This window comes from Pyxicephalus adspersus, chromosome 9, assembly GCF_032062135.1.
Source record: "Pyxicephalus adspersus chromosome 9, UCB_Pads_2.0, whole genome shotgun sequence".
NCBI classification, from domain to species: Eukaryota; Metazoa; Chordata; class Amphibia; order Anura; family Pyxicephalidae; genus Pyxicephalus; species Pyxicephalus adspersus.
The window spans coordinates 50,718,966-50,737,892 of record NC_092866.1 but is presented as its reverse complement, the minus strand read 5'-3'; the positions used below and the strand labels follow the sequence as shown (position 1 = coordinate 50,737,892).

Below are 18,927 nucleotides of genomic sequence, written 5' to 3'. Positions count from 1 at the left end.
CCTCCAATACAAGTTGTTGTAAATAACAGCAATGCCATCTACTGTTTACCAAAAATTCTATAGAATAGTCAGGACCATGACAGTGGCACCCTGCGGCTCCTATTTATTAGCAGCATTTCCATCACTGGACATCTAAAGTTCCATCTCCAGTCTACCCATAGAAGCCAGGAGGTAGACAGGAGATGGACATTGCATGACATCAATATTGTTTATACCCGGAGTATCTAGAGGCCACAGGGGTCAGATATTTGTATTGGGACATCCTGGATAAGACATTTTTAATGAACTGCAGCAGACAGATAGTAGTTATAAGAAGAAAGAAGATCTTTACAAGCCATAGTATCAAAATAAATATTCAAATTCCTTTCTGTTTTGGTTGATTGTGTTTAATTAAAGGGTAATCTATGAGCAGAGACTATTGGATGCACTTTCCAGTAAAGTCAATGGCTTTATTATTGTATGTCACCTGTTGGGCCTTTTGCAGGGGGATGGGCTGGATTGGCCAGAGGAGCTGGTGCTTAGGGTGCTGTCCGGACTGCTCAAGGAACACACTCGATCAATGTTCAGAGTACTCTGACAGGCTTCACAATCCAGGCTTCCTTTACACCTGTGTCAAATACAATATATTTCAATAATTCATAAAGATACATTGTCAAGCAAACCTGTGCCTGGATCATGTACAAAATGTACATATACTAAATGAGCATTAAAAGAACTTTAGGATGAGATCATTTATCACATGTTCATATGTGTTAAATATGTTTGCATGCATTGTACACATACTGCAATTGTGTTGTTCTATCACCGTATATGCGTTTGCTTCCCTGCCAGGTCACTGAAACCAATAAAACTAAGATTTTTGAACTTTTATGTCCTGTTTGCAGGGATGACATCACCCTCACCTTCCCATGCTTTAATTCTCATATGTACATCTCCCCCTTTAAATAAGGATTTCCTTGATTATGAAATATGTCTGCTAGCATTAGTGCACCATAAAAAAGGGGCAATTCTGTTTTTCTACACAGATCATATTACTTTGGGAGAAAGGCTGACCGGATAATTATATGGGCAATTAGGAGTTAGAAGATAGTTTTTACTATATATGATGCAAGACTGCACTTCCATTTTAGAAAAGGTAACTAACTGGTTAAAGGTCTGTGGCTAACAGTAGGGTGGTGTTCTGGAAATACCTGATCCTGAGCATTTTAATCTATGTCCCAAGGTTTTAGGAATTTGCCTAATAAAGTTCTCGCAGGCTAACAATATATTCCTGATCATTCAAAAAAGAATTATTCATGACTCTGCTGCAGCTTAGCAGCAATCTACAGGAAGCATTACACACAGAGCAGAGAGAGTTTGCATTAAACAGTTACTGCTGAGAATGTAGATCTTTGTACAAGGCTTTTGAATGGCCCAGTTTTAATTGGCAAGGTTATATATAAAAAAAAATAACATGAATAATGTGGACTGAGAGGACCTTAGAATAGAGAAAATTTCTGCTGGATATTGTTAGTGATTTGTTGACATTATCCTGAGTCACTAACACAGGCAAAAATGCCAAAAATAACTCAGAAAGTCCTGAGATATTCCATTGGTAGGTTGCATTTAAAAATACCTTTAGCGTTAATATATTCAATATAGAAGACTGCATTTTCATTTTTGGGTACATAAAAATTTCATCAGCCACAGCCTTTATAAAACTTGGCCATCTGCATGATAGAGGGTCCCAATTTTGGCTTAAGTGAAAATACTCAATGTGCATACTAAATTGTTTCAGTACTGTAAGAATAAAGTTTTCATTGTATTTCCAAAGGCAGTGCCAGCCATCACATACACCATTTATTAATATTAAACAAGAAGCAGCACTTACTCTCTCAAGGAGTGTGTCTGTGACGAATCCTCCTCATCTGTGTCACTGCTGATGGTAATAACACTCACTGTGGGGCTAGGTGAATCAGCTATAACAATTGTTTGCCTTTGTTGGCTGGACACATCCAGCGATGCCCCTTCAGATGCCGTACACAGGGCAACCTCCTGATCCTCGGGGTTCTGATTGTCTTCTGGTAACGTACAACTTACAGATTCTGTGGTCTTTGCGCTGTTTAAGATCTTTGGAGAGGTAAGTGCTTTATTATGGACAACGGTGTCCTGTATTGTGTTACTCCTGCAGACAACGATCACATGATCAGTAGGAGAAAAGCAGAAAAGACAGATACAAATTTCAGGCTATGGTTATGTCTTACCTGTTCTGACAAAGCTTGTTCCGTTTGTTAGCAGCAGGCTGGGGCCACACCACGTGTGCAATGCCTAAACTGATGGGCTGAGGAGCCGACAGTGTCATTTGGTTGGTTAAAATAGGCTGTAGGATCATTGAGCTGTAATGATTTCCATGGTGAATTACTTTCCTATACAAATTGAAGTAAAATTATTAAGAAAACATTCATGTGACAAAGGCTAGATCACTGCAGTGCATGCTAATTGATCACTGGCAACACTCGACCATTGGCTTTCTATTTTCTGTCCACCTTGTCAGCTAAAAAAAGGTCTCCCTACCCTGACTGCTTTCGATTGTCAAGAAGGATGAGAATAGCTTTATCAAGACACTGATTTAGTACACTTCCCTATAAATTTTCTTTGAGTACAGATATAAACAGGTATAACAAGATGTTACAAGTTACAGTGTCATTTTATATGTCTTTTGTTCCTCCTCCACAGGACAGTCCACAGCCTTAAGGTATTATATACAATCCTGGGGGTTATTGTTCCAATTACATTTGTTTTGGCATACCTACATGGGACATTCACATGTGCATGTTCTGCATCCTGCTTAGCCTTCACTATAATTTTGTTTCCTCAAACGTGCTCACCCTCATGAGACCTAACCACTTTAACAAAACAAAAAAAAAAAAAATCAAGAATCTGAAAGCCAGAACATACCCCCAATCGCCAAGTCTTTGTGGTCCAGCCATGCTATCAGAGGCAAGTGTTGTAGTTGTTGGTGCCACCGTTGTCACTTGTTGCCATGCAGGAACCAATATGGGCTGTGATCCATTTGACCATGTTTGCTGAAAGGGATACAAACATTAGTGTATCTGAAAACACCATCGAAAACACAGGTTATGTAATGCAGGTATACTTACTTGTGAGAGAACACCAGGTCTTATCTGCAGGGGTTGGATGGCAGGGGCTTGTGTGACCAGAGGCAAAGTGTTGTCCAATCTCACTGAGTAACTTGTGTGCTTCCCATGGTTTGGTGGAATTCCTGCAAGAAAAAAAAAGTATAGGGTCTTGTCACCTTCCCCATCAATATGTGCAGTCTAACCATGTATGACTTTAAATATTGAAATCATTTAATTGAAACAAATATTCCTAGGCATATGACTACAGACATTACATGTAGCCTGAAAGGTGGAAAAATTTGTAAAGCAAAGAAGGAATGGCAAGAAACTGTAGTGTAGGCAAGAGGCTTCTGCAAACCCTGCAAATGGGAGAAATACATGAAACACTTTAAGGTTTCCTGCACAGCATCCTCAGTTTATTGAAGGATTGGGTATTGCCATATGCTGCTCCTTTTAACAAAAAAAAAATGTAAAACATAACATAAAGACATTGACAAATCAGTGTGCTTACAATTCCATGCCCCTGCCCTGGTTTGTGTGAGCTCATTTGGGCAATTACTACTTTTATCTAAATCTAATTCACTTAATCTAATTAGAAGTTTATTGGCCATCACTTAAAGTTTGTACCTTGAAGGGCTGGGGGGCAAAGGATCAACGTTTGCTGAAAAGCATCATTGCAACCAAATGGAGCAGCTCCCGCTTGCACTGGTATACCATGATGTATAACTGTATGGCCTGATGTGGTTAAAGCCTGGAAGACAAAGAAAAAAAATGTATTGAGAAAGCAGTTATATTAGTGTTTCTGTTAAATCACTTGGAATAATACTACTCATTGCTGCTGGATGTTTTTTTTGGATGCAGGGTGCAATTTTTTTATACACCCACAAGAGGGCTCAATAACCACATTCAAAAACTTTCTCCATATTACACACTGCAGAACAGCTTGCTGATTCCCGATACTGATCTGCAAGTGCCAACCTTTTCCCTAACACAGTGAGGACATACAGGGAAATGTTTTCTTTTGATGAATTTTTCATAACCAAGCCCAGGGTTTAATAAACATGTCCCCGGTTTTATTTCACTATTGAAATATCTGCTATATTTTGGTGCAAGTAGGATGGCTATGGGGCCATTACAAGTGCCAGCAAAAAGATATCTGTTGGGCAACCAGTACTTCGGACTCCCACAGAAGTCCCATACTATATGGTAATGTAGCTGATGTCACCCACATAGGTAGCTACCTACCCCAGCCCTTTTGGTAACATATAAAGAAAACTGGAGGTAGACTGGCATAGCATTTACGTGCAAATTGGGCGTCACAGCACAGAAGCAAAGGGAGGATAAAGATGACAAACCTTAGGCTACACTACTGGCAGATTCTTTCAATATTTCAGTAATTTTATAAAAGTATAAAGGCCTCTTTACTGCCATGTAATAATTATTTAGATTCAAACTTTTATTTTGTCATTTCCTAGTGGCATTCTGAATTTGATTGCTGTGACAAATACAGAGAGCTTTTAGGAGAGATATATTTCGATAAATGAGAATACGGCTGCATTTACCTGACCCCTGACGTTGCCAAGCTTGGAAAAACCAGCTGAAATGTTAGCTGCATTGGCTGAGGCCACCGGTCTCATGACTGATGTTTTATTGCGGTTCGCTGTGTCGCCCAAGCTGGGACGTGACTTGCAGACATCCATGATATGGAAACAAGATTTCACACTGTTGGTACAAAAAAAACAAAGTTTCTTAATTCATGTTTTTTTTTTTTTTTTTAAGTCTTAAAACAAAGGGGACATTAATATTTCAATATTCCAACACAATGGTCCTGGTTAGTAAAAAATAGAAAGCCCTGATACTGATACGTATTAAACACATGTGGGTCATGGGGTATGTCAGTCTTTATACGTAATTCTTACTGCAGCAACAGATTGAGGGTAACCAGGCCCTGTCACAAAGGAAGTAGCCAGGACTAGGATGAGTTTATCATAATGTACACCAAGCGAACACATTCCTAGGGTTTGATGGGTTGTTCCGATTATTTCTAAAGCTATAGCTGTTTTTTTTAACACAAGTATTAATCTTTTGTTAAATGAAAGATGATCAGCAGTACTTCTGCTGTCAGTCTCTAGGGCAGCCATTCTCCACTTTTTCAATATAGAGGAAGCCTTGAAATAACATTTTCAGGACTTCAGAGAAGCCCTGCTATAACTACTACAGTGTTCTCTCCGGCCCCTTTTAGCTGGGGACACCACCCGGCACTTTTCAGTAATCACCCAGCTGTTTTTTGATGGTTACTGATTACAATACAGGGGCCCCCATCCACCTACAGCTTCAAAAAAAAAATTCTGGTTTGAACACTGTACTATATTCACAAGTCACAGTATCTGAGTACGTTGGACAGTGGGAAGAACGCCACCCTTACAGATAAACAAAAAAGATCATTGGTGTCAATTAATCTGTCTTGGGAGGCACAAATTGCTCATTGCACCAGGAACCCCTAGCAACCACTGGAGGAATCCCGGTTAAGAAAAACTGCTCTAGGCAATGAATACAAACGCTGTGGTATGCAGTCTTGCTACTACTTGAAAATTATATATTGCAATACTGTATACATGATTTATGAAATATCCAGGAGATTCTCAAAGTTAAAATATTGACATCCTCTGTAAATATTTTTCTGAAAACTGAAATACGATTAGTTTGTCAATATCTCTGCGATTTGCAAATCTTGCTAATTTACACTGTGGTGGCCTTCTTCATTTTCTCTTCTTTAATCCCAGTCTCTTTCTTGTTTCAGAATCTGCTCACATATTAATCAGCATGTACCAAGGGACGACAGTTAGATGATTTTCAGAAAACTGCTGACTAAACCAGAACTTTTTACTGATGCCTTTCTGACTTCTAGCTATGAAGGATAACCGGGGAGACCAGCATCTGTTACTGCAAGCTTATAGAGCCACAGCAGAAGAGAGAGCTACAACAGCACTGAGCACATTTATAACAACGTGAGAAAATAAATGTTTCTGTTTTATCAAGAGCAACCATGTGTGTTCAATTAAATTGTTACTATAGGGAACACAATGAGTGGGATCTAAAAAGGGACAATCCCCAACTTTAAGCTTATTCTGCAGTGAGCAAACACAGTGCTGCGCCAATTTGCTACTGGCCACTTCTAAATATACAGACGTTGTAGTCCACATGTGCAATGACTTATTATAAATATGGTTTGGGCAAAGTTTAAAAACATCACGTGTGCACTCATTATAAACCTAGCTGCACACATTACAATATGTACAATGCCCTATTTACTAAAAACTATGTAGCACAATGGACAACCTACCTGGATAAAAACCAAACAGATTGTATAGGCATTGTCACTACATAGTTGACGGTAAAACTAAAGAAGACCGTACAGTTAGATTTTACCATATGTGGCCAGCCTATACATTCTGGCATTTTTTATACATTTTTAAAAAATGAAATGGCGAAAACTTAAAGAATAAAGTGAACACCTATCCAGTGTACTCCCTCAGGCCCTTTTAGCCGGGTGCACCACTCTGCACTTTTCAGTAACCAGCCGGCTGATTTTTGGGTGACTACTACTAAGCTGGGTGACAATACTGGGGCTGCCACCCACCTACAGCTTCTACCCACCTAGTTTTAAACATTTCTGGGTTGAACACTGCTATCCTTTCATTGTGCTACATGTTAGACCTTTACCTCTGCAGCACTACAGGCAATGTTGATATCCAACACTTCCGGTTGTTGATAAGGTTATGTTAAAGCAGCAAAAAATAATGCAGCACTACAAGCACTGATATTATCCAACACTTATGCGAGTTGGTAACGACTGGTGGTTAACAACAGCATCCGTTATTGCTCCCAGGTGCCTGTTGGCATTGGCTTGGCATCTGAGAGCAGCTACAGGCTGTGACCGCAGGGTTTTTTAGGCGTTTGCAAATCCTGTGAGCTCCTGTGTTTGTTTGCAGCTGGAAGTGGTACAGCTTAATTTAAGCTTAGCTAAATGTGTACAAAGTGTAGCATAATCAAAGTGTTTCACATAATCAATGCCATGAACCATGGCTCAGGACTGCAAAAGTAACTTGTAAAATGATTGCATTTCTGCAGATCTTTCCATGTATCATCACAAAGGCATAAAAAAGTTGGAAGTACACTAGGAAATATATGTCACTTATATATGTGAGATGGCACAGACATGTATCTAGCCCTACATCCTTTGTGATAGTGCAAGGGTTGAAAAAAATACATAATTACAAATAGTATTTGCTCTGGACAGGCTTCTGACTCTTGGACATTTCCACAGACACTTGACCAGGTTTTATGTCACCCCGGCACAGTAAATCTGATATGAAAGATTCTCTTCTCTGGTTGGTGTGATATGGGTATGTGCTAATATTACACAATTCCTACATTAAGTCGCTGGATTTTATAACCCCTTTCCTTCCTCTGTCCTGAACAGCAGCAAAAAAAAAAAAAAGAGATAAACCTCTATGATACCATCTGTCTTGTCTGTTTAATCTATAGTGGGGCTTTGACCTATTTAAGAATGCTACTGTGCTCCAGTGCTTTTGTAAATATTTCACTGCGGTCATATTTTCCGCGTTTAGTTCGTTGAACGTGTTCCAGTTGGCATGTTCTATAAATACAGGCTTTCTTTTCAGTAATGTGAAAATGAGGCAGGCGATCCACAGCAGACAGGATAAAGAACTTTGACAAAGTAAAGGAACACATTCTGGCAAATGCATGCAGGGTGCTGGAGAATTTATCACCTACAATCCTTTTGCTCCCAACAGGTACACATGTTCCTTGCCATTTTTGGGTCATTTAGTTAAAAAATGCAAACATGTCAAAGAGCCCTGGAGGAAAGTCATGCTGTTTGCTGAGAAGAATTAAATGTGTATTAATTTTATACATTTTTAGAAAACATACTGAAATAGATTTATACTGAGAAAGCTGTGCCCAAAAATGGAGTTGGATCTCATCCTTGACAAAGTACAGCTATGAGGATCAAGTCATATACGTAAAGCAGATCTAGACCCAAAAACAAAATGTCGCAGCTTAACAGTCCTTAAATGAGGTAGCTGCATTTGTTTTTCTTTATTTTTACCTGATGATCCTGCCAAGAACAAGCTCACTCAGTGCAGTTTGTCTTTGAAGAAGCAGCATTGTCTCCCTAGGCTGCTCGCTCACATTATGGACAGCAGCCCGATACGTTTTATTCTTGCCTAATAAGCCTGTGCCTATAGACTAAACCTGAGCCGGGGCTGGCACAACCACCATCATTACAAGACATGCACCTGCCTGAAGAACACCAGATTGCTCATAGTGGCCACAAAAAGAAAAGAATTACCTCAAAGGACATTAATAAATAAAATACTAATTTAAATCTAAGGCTATGTTCACACTGACAGTTTATCGCTTCCTTATGACAGGGAAATGCTACCTTTACATGTGGCTTCTCCTGGCAGCAGCTCAGTCGAGAATAGATAAGCAATCTGTATTTTATCAAAGGATTTCAGCAACTGAACCATATTTATTTCTCTCTGTGAAATATATGAGACGCAGGCAACACTCTTCTATGCCACAATTCATTATTTCACTCTTCAGTGGCCAATCTGTTAGTCCGTATGTTATCAGATGGAGTCAAGGAGGAACTTTGCTTAGCCCTGTGGTAGTTTTAGTAAGAGAACATATGGATAACCTATGGTCTTTACCATTCAGTGTCGTCATTAGCTTGTTTAGTCTGCATTCCGTACAGAGTCATCTTCTACAGCTCTGCCTGTAAATCTTTCTACCGTAAAATAAATTTCAGTGTTCATTATACAGTACATAAATCCCCTGCCTCGTGTGCTAGCAATCAGGCGGCACACTTCTGCTAGGTTTAGAGCACTCCACACAAGCGTCTAAACATCTGACCTCGCTGTCCTTTAAATCTCTTTTTACTCTTTAAAAACTACAAAACAAATCCTCATAGTGGGAAAAAGGCTGCAAGAGATCTATTTTGAATTCTGTAACGATGGAAGATTAGAAGTTTATAGAAAAATCTCATTAGCATTACACAAGGCGTGCTGTTGGCCAGCTGTGGAACTTCAGTGTCTTTTATTACTGAAAAAGGATTGTTACAGCAATGAGGACCTTTTTGTGAACTAAGTGGCGACTGGAGAAAGGGGAAAAAAAACTCATCTCAGCGGGCCCTGAAGACTTACTGGTTGCTGTGGGGGAAATCTAGGAGATGTTTCATGGTAACAAAGGAGTGGTTTAGGGTTTCCGCTGGGCTGATTCTTGCTTCTGCATCAATCATCAACATTTTCTTCAACAGGCCCACAAACTCTCTCCTATCTGCTTTTTCAGCCACCAAGTCACTACCATCCAGGTCCATCACCATGTTCACCTAAGAACACAAACATCAAAGGATATCAAATGTTAAAAAAACAAAAAAAATACTTTATCATATTTTAAGCTTTTTCAGAAACTACACAATGTGAAAAATCTGTTTAAAATAATTGGGGTTTAATATAACCCCAAATATTTTAAATATTTTATAACACAGGCACGATAAATCCGGCTTGTTTCCCAGGTTTAAAGAAAAGGAAGAAGGGAAGACCCCCCACCTCCTAGATTGTAAGCTCTTCGGGGCAGGGTCATCTCCTCCTCCTGTGTCACTGTCTGTATCTGTCTGTTATTACCCCTATTTAATGTACAGCGCTGTGTAATAGGTTGGCACTATATAAAGACTGTTTATTAACCACCTGGGCGTTACACTGATGCCTAGATTTCTGTACCAAAATTCTTACAATTGTAATCCGATTGTCATACAATGTATGACAATCGGATTGCAATACAACGTTTGTTGACCACCTGAAAAAAGTTCAGGTTTAACGGTTTTTGCAAGTGTTATTACCCCGTACCAAGGTCCGGTTTACCGGCCAGGTGGTTAATAATAATATTACTAATAATAATATTAATAGGGTAAGGATTCTGCCAGTAAATGTTTGTATTTTCCAGGACCAGTTTCACAGTCATTCAGAGAAAGATGTTGGTTTAGGGATTAACCTATCAGGACAACTGAACTGGGTATATAACAAAGGTTTATTTACTAAAGCAAAGGGCGATGTCCTGAAACACAATCCACCAATCAGCCATCATCCTTCTCTCACCCGAGTGCTACTTACTGTTAAAAGGTTATCTGAATATAGTCAAAGGTTACGGGTTACTATATAGAAATGTCTTTTCCTCTTTTATTAATAACTATTCTGTGGCCATTTTTCCAGTCCTGTGGAGTTCCATGTTATCTGAATTGAGAAATGGCTACAAGATTCACCGTAACCAGACAGAAGCTAATCCATGCAGGGAAACCTGCAGACCGATTATTATGGATTACTTTTTAAAGAATTTCAGGGGCCCATCTCTAGTATGTAAAACAGATATCCCCTCCATATTCTTTTCAAAAGCAGATTGGATTTTAATAAATAAAAGCTGCATATGCACAAAGATGTAAGGGCGGAATCGTTGAGGCAATATTTTGCACCAAATACTACCTTGCTTGTTCATCTTTTGCAATCTAATTTCATTAATTACATGTCTGAGCCAGTACAATAGACCATAACATAACATGGGGTACAGATGTAGGTCACATCACCATATAGTATGGTGGAGACACAATTAAAATTTCCTAATCACACATTCGTAACCAGCTACTGTAGCTGACTCCATGTCACACATTTTTGCAAATTTGGCATGTTTTTCTGTTTTTCTTGTAATTAAAGAACTACAATCTAAATGAACACCTAGCAATTTTTAGTCTACATTTAAAGTATAATAACAAATAACTATATATTGGATGCTCTCCTCAACAAAGCTCATATGGGGTACCAGGAAACAAGTACACAAAGTGGAGTGTATATGGCATTGGGTTCCCAGTAAATGGGAACACGCAGTACTATGAAGAAGAGAACACAAAAGAGGGAGAGGACAGGGAACAGCAACAACTTTCATAACACAGATAAGATATCAAATGAAACTACCTATTATTTTGTACAAGAATATGATATCCAGGATGAGCTAACTTTGTCATTTTTTACAAAAGACTGATCTTACAGCAACAAAGAATTTAAAAGGAAGAACACATAATACAGTATTGGAATTCTAATTTTTACAGAACCATGTTTTTTATAGGCTTCATGGCAGAGCTATGCATGTGTGCAAAGATTCTCTGTTTGATATTTTGCCCTTTGGATGGCCGATACACAAACTGCCTATCCTTCTAAACTGGAAACCCAAAATATTTTGTTGAATGATAAACAGTCACTGAAGTTTGTAAAAATCATGTTTTGATTATGTCTGTCCACAACACAGGGAGAAGAGGTCTAGTTGGTTTATTTGAGATTTGGTTCCTGATTCAGCCCAAAGATTCAAAGTAGGTACAGAAAAGGTAAATGACGGTTGATCTAGGAATGTCATGTAAGAATCAGTCAAAAAAAAAAAAAAAAAAAAAAAAAAAAACCTCTGGAAGCCTAATAGTGCCCACTTTACAGAGATGGTAATGCTAAACTTTAGTCAGATTAGAAAGGTGAAATGTGTGTACCCTGAACCAATATAAACAGGATACAAACCTTGTTTTAGCAGGCATTCTTACACCAGAATAAGAGCCGGCCACCTCATGTCATCAGGTAGGTACAGCGTAGAACTGCCAGTCCAGCATTTCACACAATGCCAGCAATTGGAGGGGTAACACAACCAGGTAAGAGAACTATCTTCAGACCTGGCCCCATCCTATCTCAAGTGTTAAATCTTTTTTCCCTTCTGTTAATTGTTTATGAAAAATGGGTTTAAAGTCTGTCAAAGGGAGCTATTAAAACACATCCAGTTTACACTTTAGCTACTTACATGCACTATATCATCCAAACTATTGAAAATATACTTCCTGGCTTCTTTAGACTTCATTCCTGTCTCTGTTTCATGCTCCTCCAAAGTCTGTTAAGGAGAAAGTAAAATAAATGCACTATTATTAAGACCCAACATTTTATAAGCAGTTGGCATGAACACATAGGACAACATATTATAGGGCGCACCACAATCATTCTTTAATAAAATTTATTTAAAAAAAAAAAGGTATAAATGTAATTCTAATATGATAATATTTAATTGCACTCATCTTTAGTCCAGTTATACCACAACACAATCACATATGGGTATATACTAGTGACAATTTGGTCAAAAGCCAATTACCTTCCTAGAAAGCTGAAGAAGAAGCCCACGCAAATATGTGGGGGGGATAAACCCCATACAAACCGAAAGCCAGAAATACAACCAGTATCCTAGCACTGAAAAGGCAATCCTGCTTAATAGCAAGCCGCCATGCTGCACCAGACCTGATTCTACTACTGTTATTTATTAAAACAATACAACAAGGACCCTGTCACCAAACGTAAAATCATTCAAAAAAAATCACAAAGAAATGCTTAATTGCAGTGTTTATCCTTTCCAATAATTACTTCTTAGTCACACAGAATGTGATTTCAAACTTACTAGAAAATATGGCTACTCCAGGGCAGTCAACTTCCCAGTATGGCTCTTTGAAAATCATAGTCCTGTCCTATACTAACAGAGTCAAGTTACTTTATGTGCTGACACAGAATCTCCACTCCTCTCTCCCTATATAACCTTTTAGATCAGTGTTTCCTAACCAGGTTCCTCTAGTGCAAGGGTGTTAAACTCAAATACACAGTGGGACAAAATTAAAAACTTAGACAAAGTTGCGGGACAAACTTGAAACTGAAATAGCACCGCTACTACAATTCCCTGCGTTAAGAAAACAGTCCAATGCGGGCCTTAATGTTATGAGTGGCTGGAAGTCCTTCTTCACTGAAATAGCACCACTACTACAATTCCCTGCGTTAAGAAAACAGTCCAATGCGGGCCTTAATGTTATGAGTGGCTGGAAGTCCTTCTTCACTGAAATAGCACCACTACTACCATTCCCTGCGTCTATAAAACAGTCCAATGTCGGGCCACGCATTGGGTGCGTGAGGGTGTTGGTCTATAGATGCGAGTAGTGCCGGGAATTGTAGTAGCGACGCAATTTCAATGTAGCAGCGGCCAGCTGCAATTCATATTTAGGATTCCTTTGGGGGCCAAAAAAGGACATTGCGGGCCAGATTTGGCACCCTTGCTGTAGTGGTTGCTGGGGGTTTTCTTGAGCAGTGAGCAATTTGTTATTGCTCATTGCTTGTTATTTGTTGCTTAAATTGCTAGCAAGCAATTTAAGCAACAAAGACCACCAACCTAATGTACTGTGGGCTGTGGATAGAGTAATAATAGCAGGGGTTCCCTATGACCTAAAAAGTTATTTCAAGGAGTTAAACAGTCAAGAAAGCCTGTTTTGGATGGTGGTGACCTGCAACAATATCATGGCTTTTAAATGTCAATACATAGGAAGCTTTTACAGGTTCCATTTCTAAAATATGGTAAACATATAACCCAATGAGAAGACTTTCATTAAAATAATTGGTCTGGTGACAGGGCTTGTGTACAACCATTCAGTGCGGAGGCCCTTAATCAGGCTGAACCAAAAACCCTAACAGAAGCTACGATGATTGCAGATGATAACTTTGTAAATGTCACTTACTTTTAACTTCCAGCTGGGGTACTGAGCATCTGGATCACGACGGAAGAATCTTGATGTTTTTGTACCCACATTTAGCAGGTGTTCTCCCGGTACCCCTTGAGTTTGGGAAATGTATCGGATCTACACAAGAAAAGAAAAGAAAAAAAGATTATTAATTTTTTTTCTTTAGCATAGCTACTTGGTTGAAACTAGATAGCAAATATATTACTAGATGGTACTATGATTATCTAGGTGTAAACTTTCATTTCATCTTAATCGCTATTTTGTTCTTAATCCGTTTTTTAGACAAAATTGATTGTCAGGTTAAAATAGAACAAAGTTTAATATGTAAATCTGTTTTGAACCTTTAATAATGACTGATAGGGAAATTGAATTGAGCATAAACGTATCTGTCCCCTGAAACAAGAAGGCACTACACCATGTTCTTCCCAGCCCCCCTTTAGCTGGGCGCATCGCCCAGCACTTTTCAATAACCACCTGGGTGTATTTGGCTGGTTATGAAAGAGTTTGGTCACAATATAGGGACTACCACCCACCTACAATTTCTTCCCACTTGGCTTAAAAAATTTTTTTTAGGTTAAATACTGCTAGGGCTGTAGGTCACAAAACCTATAGCCAAGCAACCACAAACTGGAATATTAATATCAGCAGTTTTTAATAAAGTAAGACTTCATTGACATTGGCTTCCACAATAAAAAAGCCGGAGAGTTAAAAAATAAATAAATAAATAAAAAACTTGTACACTATTTAAAAGAAAAACTGGTTAATGCAATCATTTTATCAGGAGTTTTATTCTACTTTAACATGCCCTGCAATGGAACAGGGAGAGGCGAGTATAGCAAAGTTTAGTTCTACTTTAAGATCAGTGTTCTTCCCAGCCCCTTTTAGCTGGGCGCATCACCCAACAATTCTGAGTGGTTACTGATAAGTTGAGCCACAATACAGAAGGCAGCCACCTGCCTACAGCTTTTTTCCTACCCAGCTTAAAAAAATTCTGGGGAAAGTGTATTCGTTCAGTTCCATAATTGGCCCAAGCTTACCTAGTTCTCTGAAAAAATACAAAATGTTAATTTAGAATACTTTATAAATAGAAATAAAGGACATAAAGTCTACAGCACAGCCCTAAAAAAAATGTATGGCTTCTATAGAACTTAATATTGTTTTGAGTCAATGGTACCCTTTAATTTTTCATAAAGCACAAAGATTTAGTGGTATCTTTATGCACTCAAAATGTATTTGGTTGGCTGGTGATTAACATGACATGTACTGTTCAGCTGTATGAAGTTAGGATAATAAAATGAGAAAGCAGAATGTCTGAATGGGTAAACACCTCACAAAGTCCACACAAACGTGGTTGGCACAAGTATGGAACACCTTAACAAGTTCCACCCCAACTCAGCCCACAAAAAAGCCCCTAAACCTTCTATAATTATATGGGTTTATGTAGCCTTTCATGTAGAGGTTTTATGATTATATGAAATTGATTAGAATTTGTAAACAATTTACAGTTTGCTGCAAAGTTTTTTTTTAATATCTGTATTATACAGATGGCTACAAATATCAGTAAAGCAGAATGTAGTTTGTTTGTAGAAGTTTTGTCTGAATGTCAAGGTTGATCATAATCAGGAAATGTATTACAAGCCCACAACTTCTGCTTTTTAACAATGCACAGTTATTCAAAGTGTATGCTGTGCTTCATAGGGGCTGCAGCAGTGACCTCAACACAATGTTAATGGAATAACAAGTTCTTCTTCTCAAACACCTCTGCAAAGTTTAGAAATGTTGTGGCTACAATGTCACAGAGTTCTTCACGCTTTGTGTTAATTTGATGTTACCAATATTTTACAGGAGCTGCAATCTTTTATAGCATTTCATGGCTCTGGCAGTCAGCAATCTACATTAGAATGGATCTCATTTACTATTCCTGTTTGTGACCACTCCTCTTCAGCTTCTATAAAGAGGCAATTACTTCCTTTTCCTTTTCTACGTAAGCATTGCCATCAGTCGGCATGATCACAAGACGGCATGGACACAGACGCCACATGTTCCAGATTGCAATACGCTGGACTGAAAATCACCTACTGCAATATTCCACGGATAAAAGTAAATTGTTATATTTATAAAACAATTTCTGGCATTTAAATAGGACTTAAAGAGAAATCAGCTGTTACGACAGCTGAAGCTCTAGCCCACTGATGAAGTATGCCATGGGGTTTGCTAGGCTTGGAGTAGAGAATTCTTCTGCAGCACCACCCAGTTTAATGGCCCTGCCTGGGCGTTATTATTGCTTTTAGAGACTTTAACAGCAAACCTCAGCCTGAAATAGGTGACTCTGCAAAATAAAACCACCATCCTCACAGATGGGTTTCCTAAATTGAGGCATCAGAAAATTAGGAGTAATGTAATGGAAATCATACATAAGTTAGGGTGGCCATGCCTAACAAACAATAGACATGGAGATATCTGACCACCCCAGTACTAATTGTTGGAATACCAGCACTGTGGTCAATGATGCACAGCCAGCACTTTGGTCCTTCACTGCTAACAGAAGATTTTTCTCGATGTTCTTATAATGAAGAACTTCTCAAACAGGGTTCTGAGGAACTCTAGAGTTCCTCCACACATTGCTAGGGGCTCCTTGAGTAACAGGAAATTTATGACAGTTAGATAGGTTGCCAATTACACCAATGATTTAATCTGCTACATATTCTTGGTATTCTTTCTACTGACCACCATGCTAATATGCTCCGAGTTGTAATTAACATGATTATTGGCAGGAGTACCTGGAAGGTAGGTATGTTAAAGGTTCTTCTATGTTTAAAAAAAAAAAAAAAAAAAAAAAGACAGATTGCTTTAATGGATGGAGGAATTTGGTACTATGCACATGAAATAAGATATAGCATGATTTCATGGCATATAGAGAGCAGGACTGGCTATTACAATATTAAAGTATAGCCAGAATAGAAACTAGACAAGAAAATACATCCAGAAAAACTAAGCCACTGACGTGTATTCTATCTAAGTAGAGGTAGAATCCTAGCATCACCAAGCAAATAATTCACATGAACCCTAATCCTGCCCAACATATATACTATAAATACATTACTTTATATCAATAAAAGTATCCATCTGTTAGCTTACATTCTGGATTAACTACACAGACATGAGCTTCCAAGAAGCAGCTTACAGCTATTGACAGCATAAGGAACTTAAATTTATTGATAACTAATAAACCAGTCAATCCAGTTAAGAAACCAGAGAAAAAAGACGTCCCAGACAAACTTAAAACTGATTTGAAAAATAGGACCCCCATTCTTGGATTCTGCAAAATCTCCATTCTTGCATACTGCAATACTAAATGTACAGCTGGTGCGTGAGGGAGGAAAAAACAAAATACCAGTGTTTTAAAAGTCTACTATATACTGATTTTACAAAAAAACGTGTCTATTCCACTAATGTCAATCTAGGACAGGAAGTAGGTTAGGACTACAGAACAAAGTTCTCTCTATAGCATTGAGGGGGATATTAAACATCATGACATTTGTCGAAACAACAAGGAGCTTAAAGATCAAATGGTTTTTATTTTTCTGCACTTATAGAACAGATATATCAAAACATTTTTAACTATATAGTTAACAGAATAAAAGGGAGCAAATAAGAGAAGGCCATTGCTAGAGTTTACATTTTCTTAATTAACACGCATAGAGCATATGGTAGCTGTCTTTCTGTCTCCTGTAATTTCACAGACGTCCCCAGCAATCTATTGAAACCTGGAAGCATTTTTTCTGGTTACTTAAAACATGGCAATAGTCTGTAAAAAACCTTGCAGAACGTGGCAGCCTTTATTAAAACAAAAACATCGCCAGAAATAAAAATCTCACACATGACAACCTCTGATGTTTTCTTGAACGCAAAAGATTTATTGGAAAATGTCCACCACGCCAGTAGCTGCAGTTTCAGGAATATTTATTCCATCATAATTTGATAAGAAAAGCCGTTATTTTGGCTCAGGTGTAACTATAAATGAAATGTTTAAAAGGTTTGAAAGATCAACAGTAGCTCTTAAGAACTTCTAAAATCCTGATGGCTCATCTTTTCAGATTGTTATGGTGACTAAACATAACTAAACCTTTAACTATTAGTGTGGTGGTCCTTTTAGCTAGAACGCTTTGGACATTTTTTGACACACACCCTGGATGCTCCGGCATGTTCCCTAGTACTCCACAACATAAACTACACTCCAAACTGTGTAATCTAACTGAATTTGGAAACAGAATTTTCTTGTTTTACACAGAAACCCCATGATATGTGAGCTCTAGCTTTGAGAAGACTGAAACAGGTAAATGTTGTTTTAGGTAGGGTTGCAAGTGCACATAATACATTCAAAAACAGGTTCTAGGTACAGATTACCAGTCAGTCTTCAGTAACAACCCCACACAGGTCTATATGACATGGTATTTGTTTTTTGGCATTTCTCTTTTGCCTTGTTTACTTCTTCACCTCACAGATCCTCTTGGCATTGTACAATATATTATCCATACACAAATAACCCTTCACTGCTGCTTTATTTAGCATTTAAAGATTGCCAGTCCTCTGGAGAAGACAAGTCCTCCCTTGGCGATCCTATTTACAGGTTGTTTATGACACTATCATGCAAAGCGCTTCACAAACAGTGCTGCTGGTGCCCTGTACCTAGAAGTACACAAGTAATGCATTCTGCATAATCATGCTGAAATTAATGAATAAGCAACAGCAAGATGTGCTTCACTAGAGACACAAAACAGCTGAGGCTTTTTAATGTAAAGTAATGAATGTATTCATATGGAAAGAAAATAAACAAAGCTTGGAAATCCGTGATGCAGTTTCTGAAACAAAAGCTTCAGTACAAAAGGCTTATGGCCCATGGCATGGACTATTCTTACGTTTACCAGATGCAGTATGCAGATATATTGCCGAGCACTCATATGTATTAAAATAGAACCAAAGTCCTTTAAACATTTCTGATTCAGGCAAGTGGTTTTTGCAGAAAATGACAGACCATGTCCTCTCTGCAATAACTGCTCTTACCTGCCTGTAATTATGTGTTTGGTTTCTTCCTTCAGCTATTAGGACTCAATAAAGCCTTTCAAACCACCGAGAGCCACTCAACACTTACTT

General features: G+C 38.3%; 1 protein-coding gene across 2 annotated transcripts in view; it reads right to left on the bottom strand.

Moving 5' to 3' along the window:
* The window catches only part of HIPK3 (homeodomain interacting protein kinase 3), an 87,383-nt gene that overhangs the window by 10,582 nt on the left and 57,874 nt on the right, over nt 1–18,927 (bottom strand). For both annotated transcript variants that reach the window (XM_072421887.1, XM_072421886.1), the window contains exons 4-13: nt 13,771–13,890; nt 12,030–12,116; nt 9,350–9,534; nt 4,682–4,841; nt 3,747–3,870; nt 3,141–3,262; nt 2,938–3,065; nt 2,244–2,405; nt 1,871–2,164; nt 467–607 (exon numbers count right to left, since the gene is read on the bottom strand). In XM_072421887.1, the coding sequence (XP_072277988.1) occupies nt 467–607; nt 1,871–2,164; nt 2,244–2,405; nt 2,938–3,065; nt 3,141–3,262; nt 3,747–3,870; nt 4,682–4,841; nt 9,350–9,534; nt 12,030–12,116; nt 13,771–13,890 (1,523 nt within the window). The remainder of the gene's footprint in view (nt 1–466; nt 608–1,870; nt 2,165–2,243; nt 2,406–2,937; nt 3,066–3,140; nt 3,263–3,746; nt 3,871–4,681; nt 4,842–9,349; nt 9,535–12,029; nt 12,117–13,770; nt 13,891–18,927) is intronic.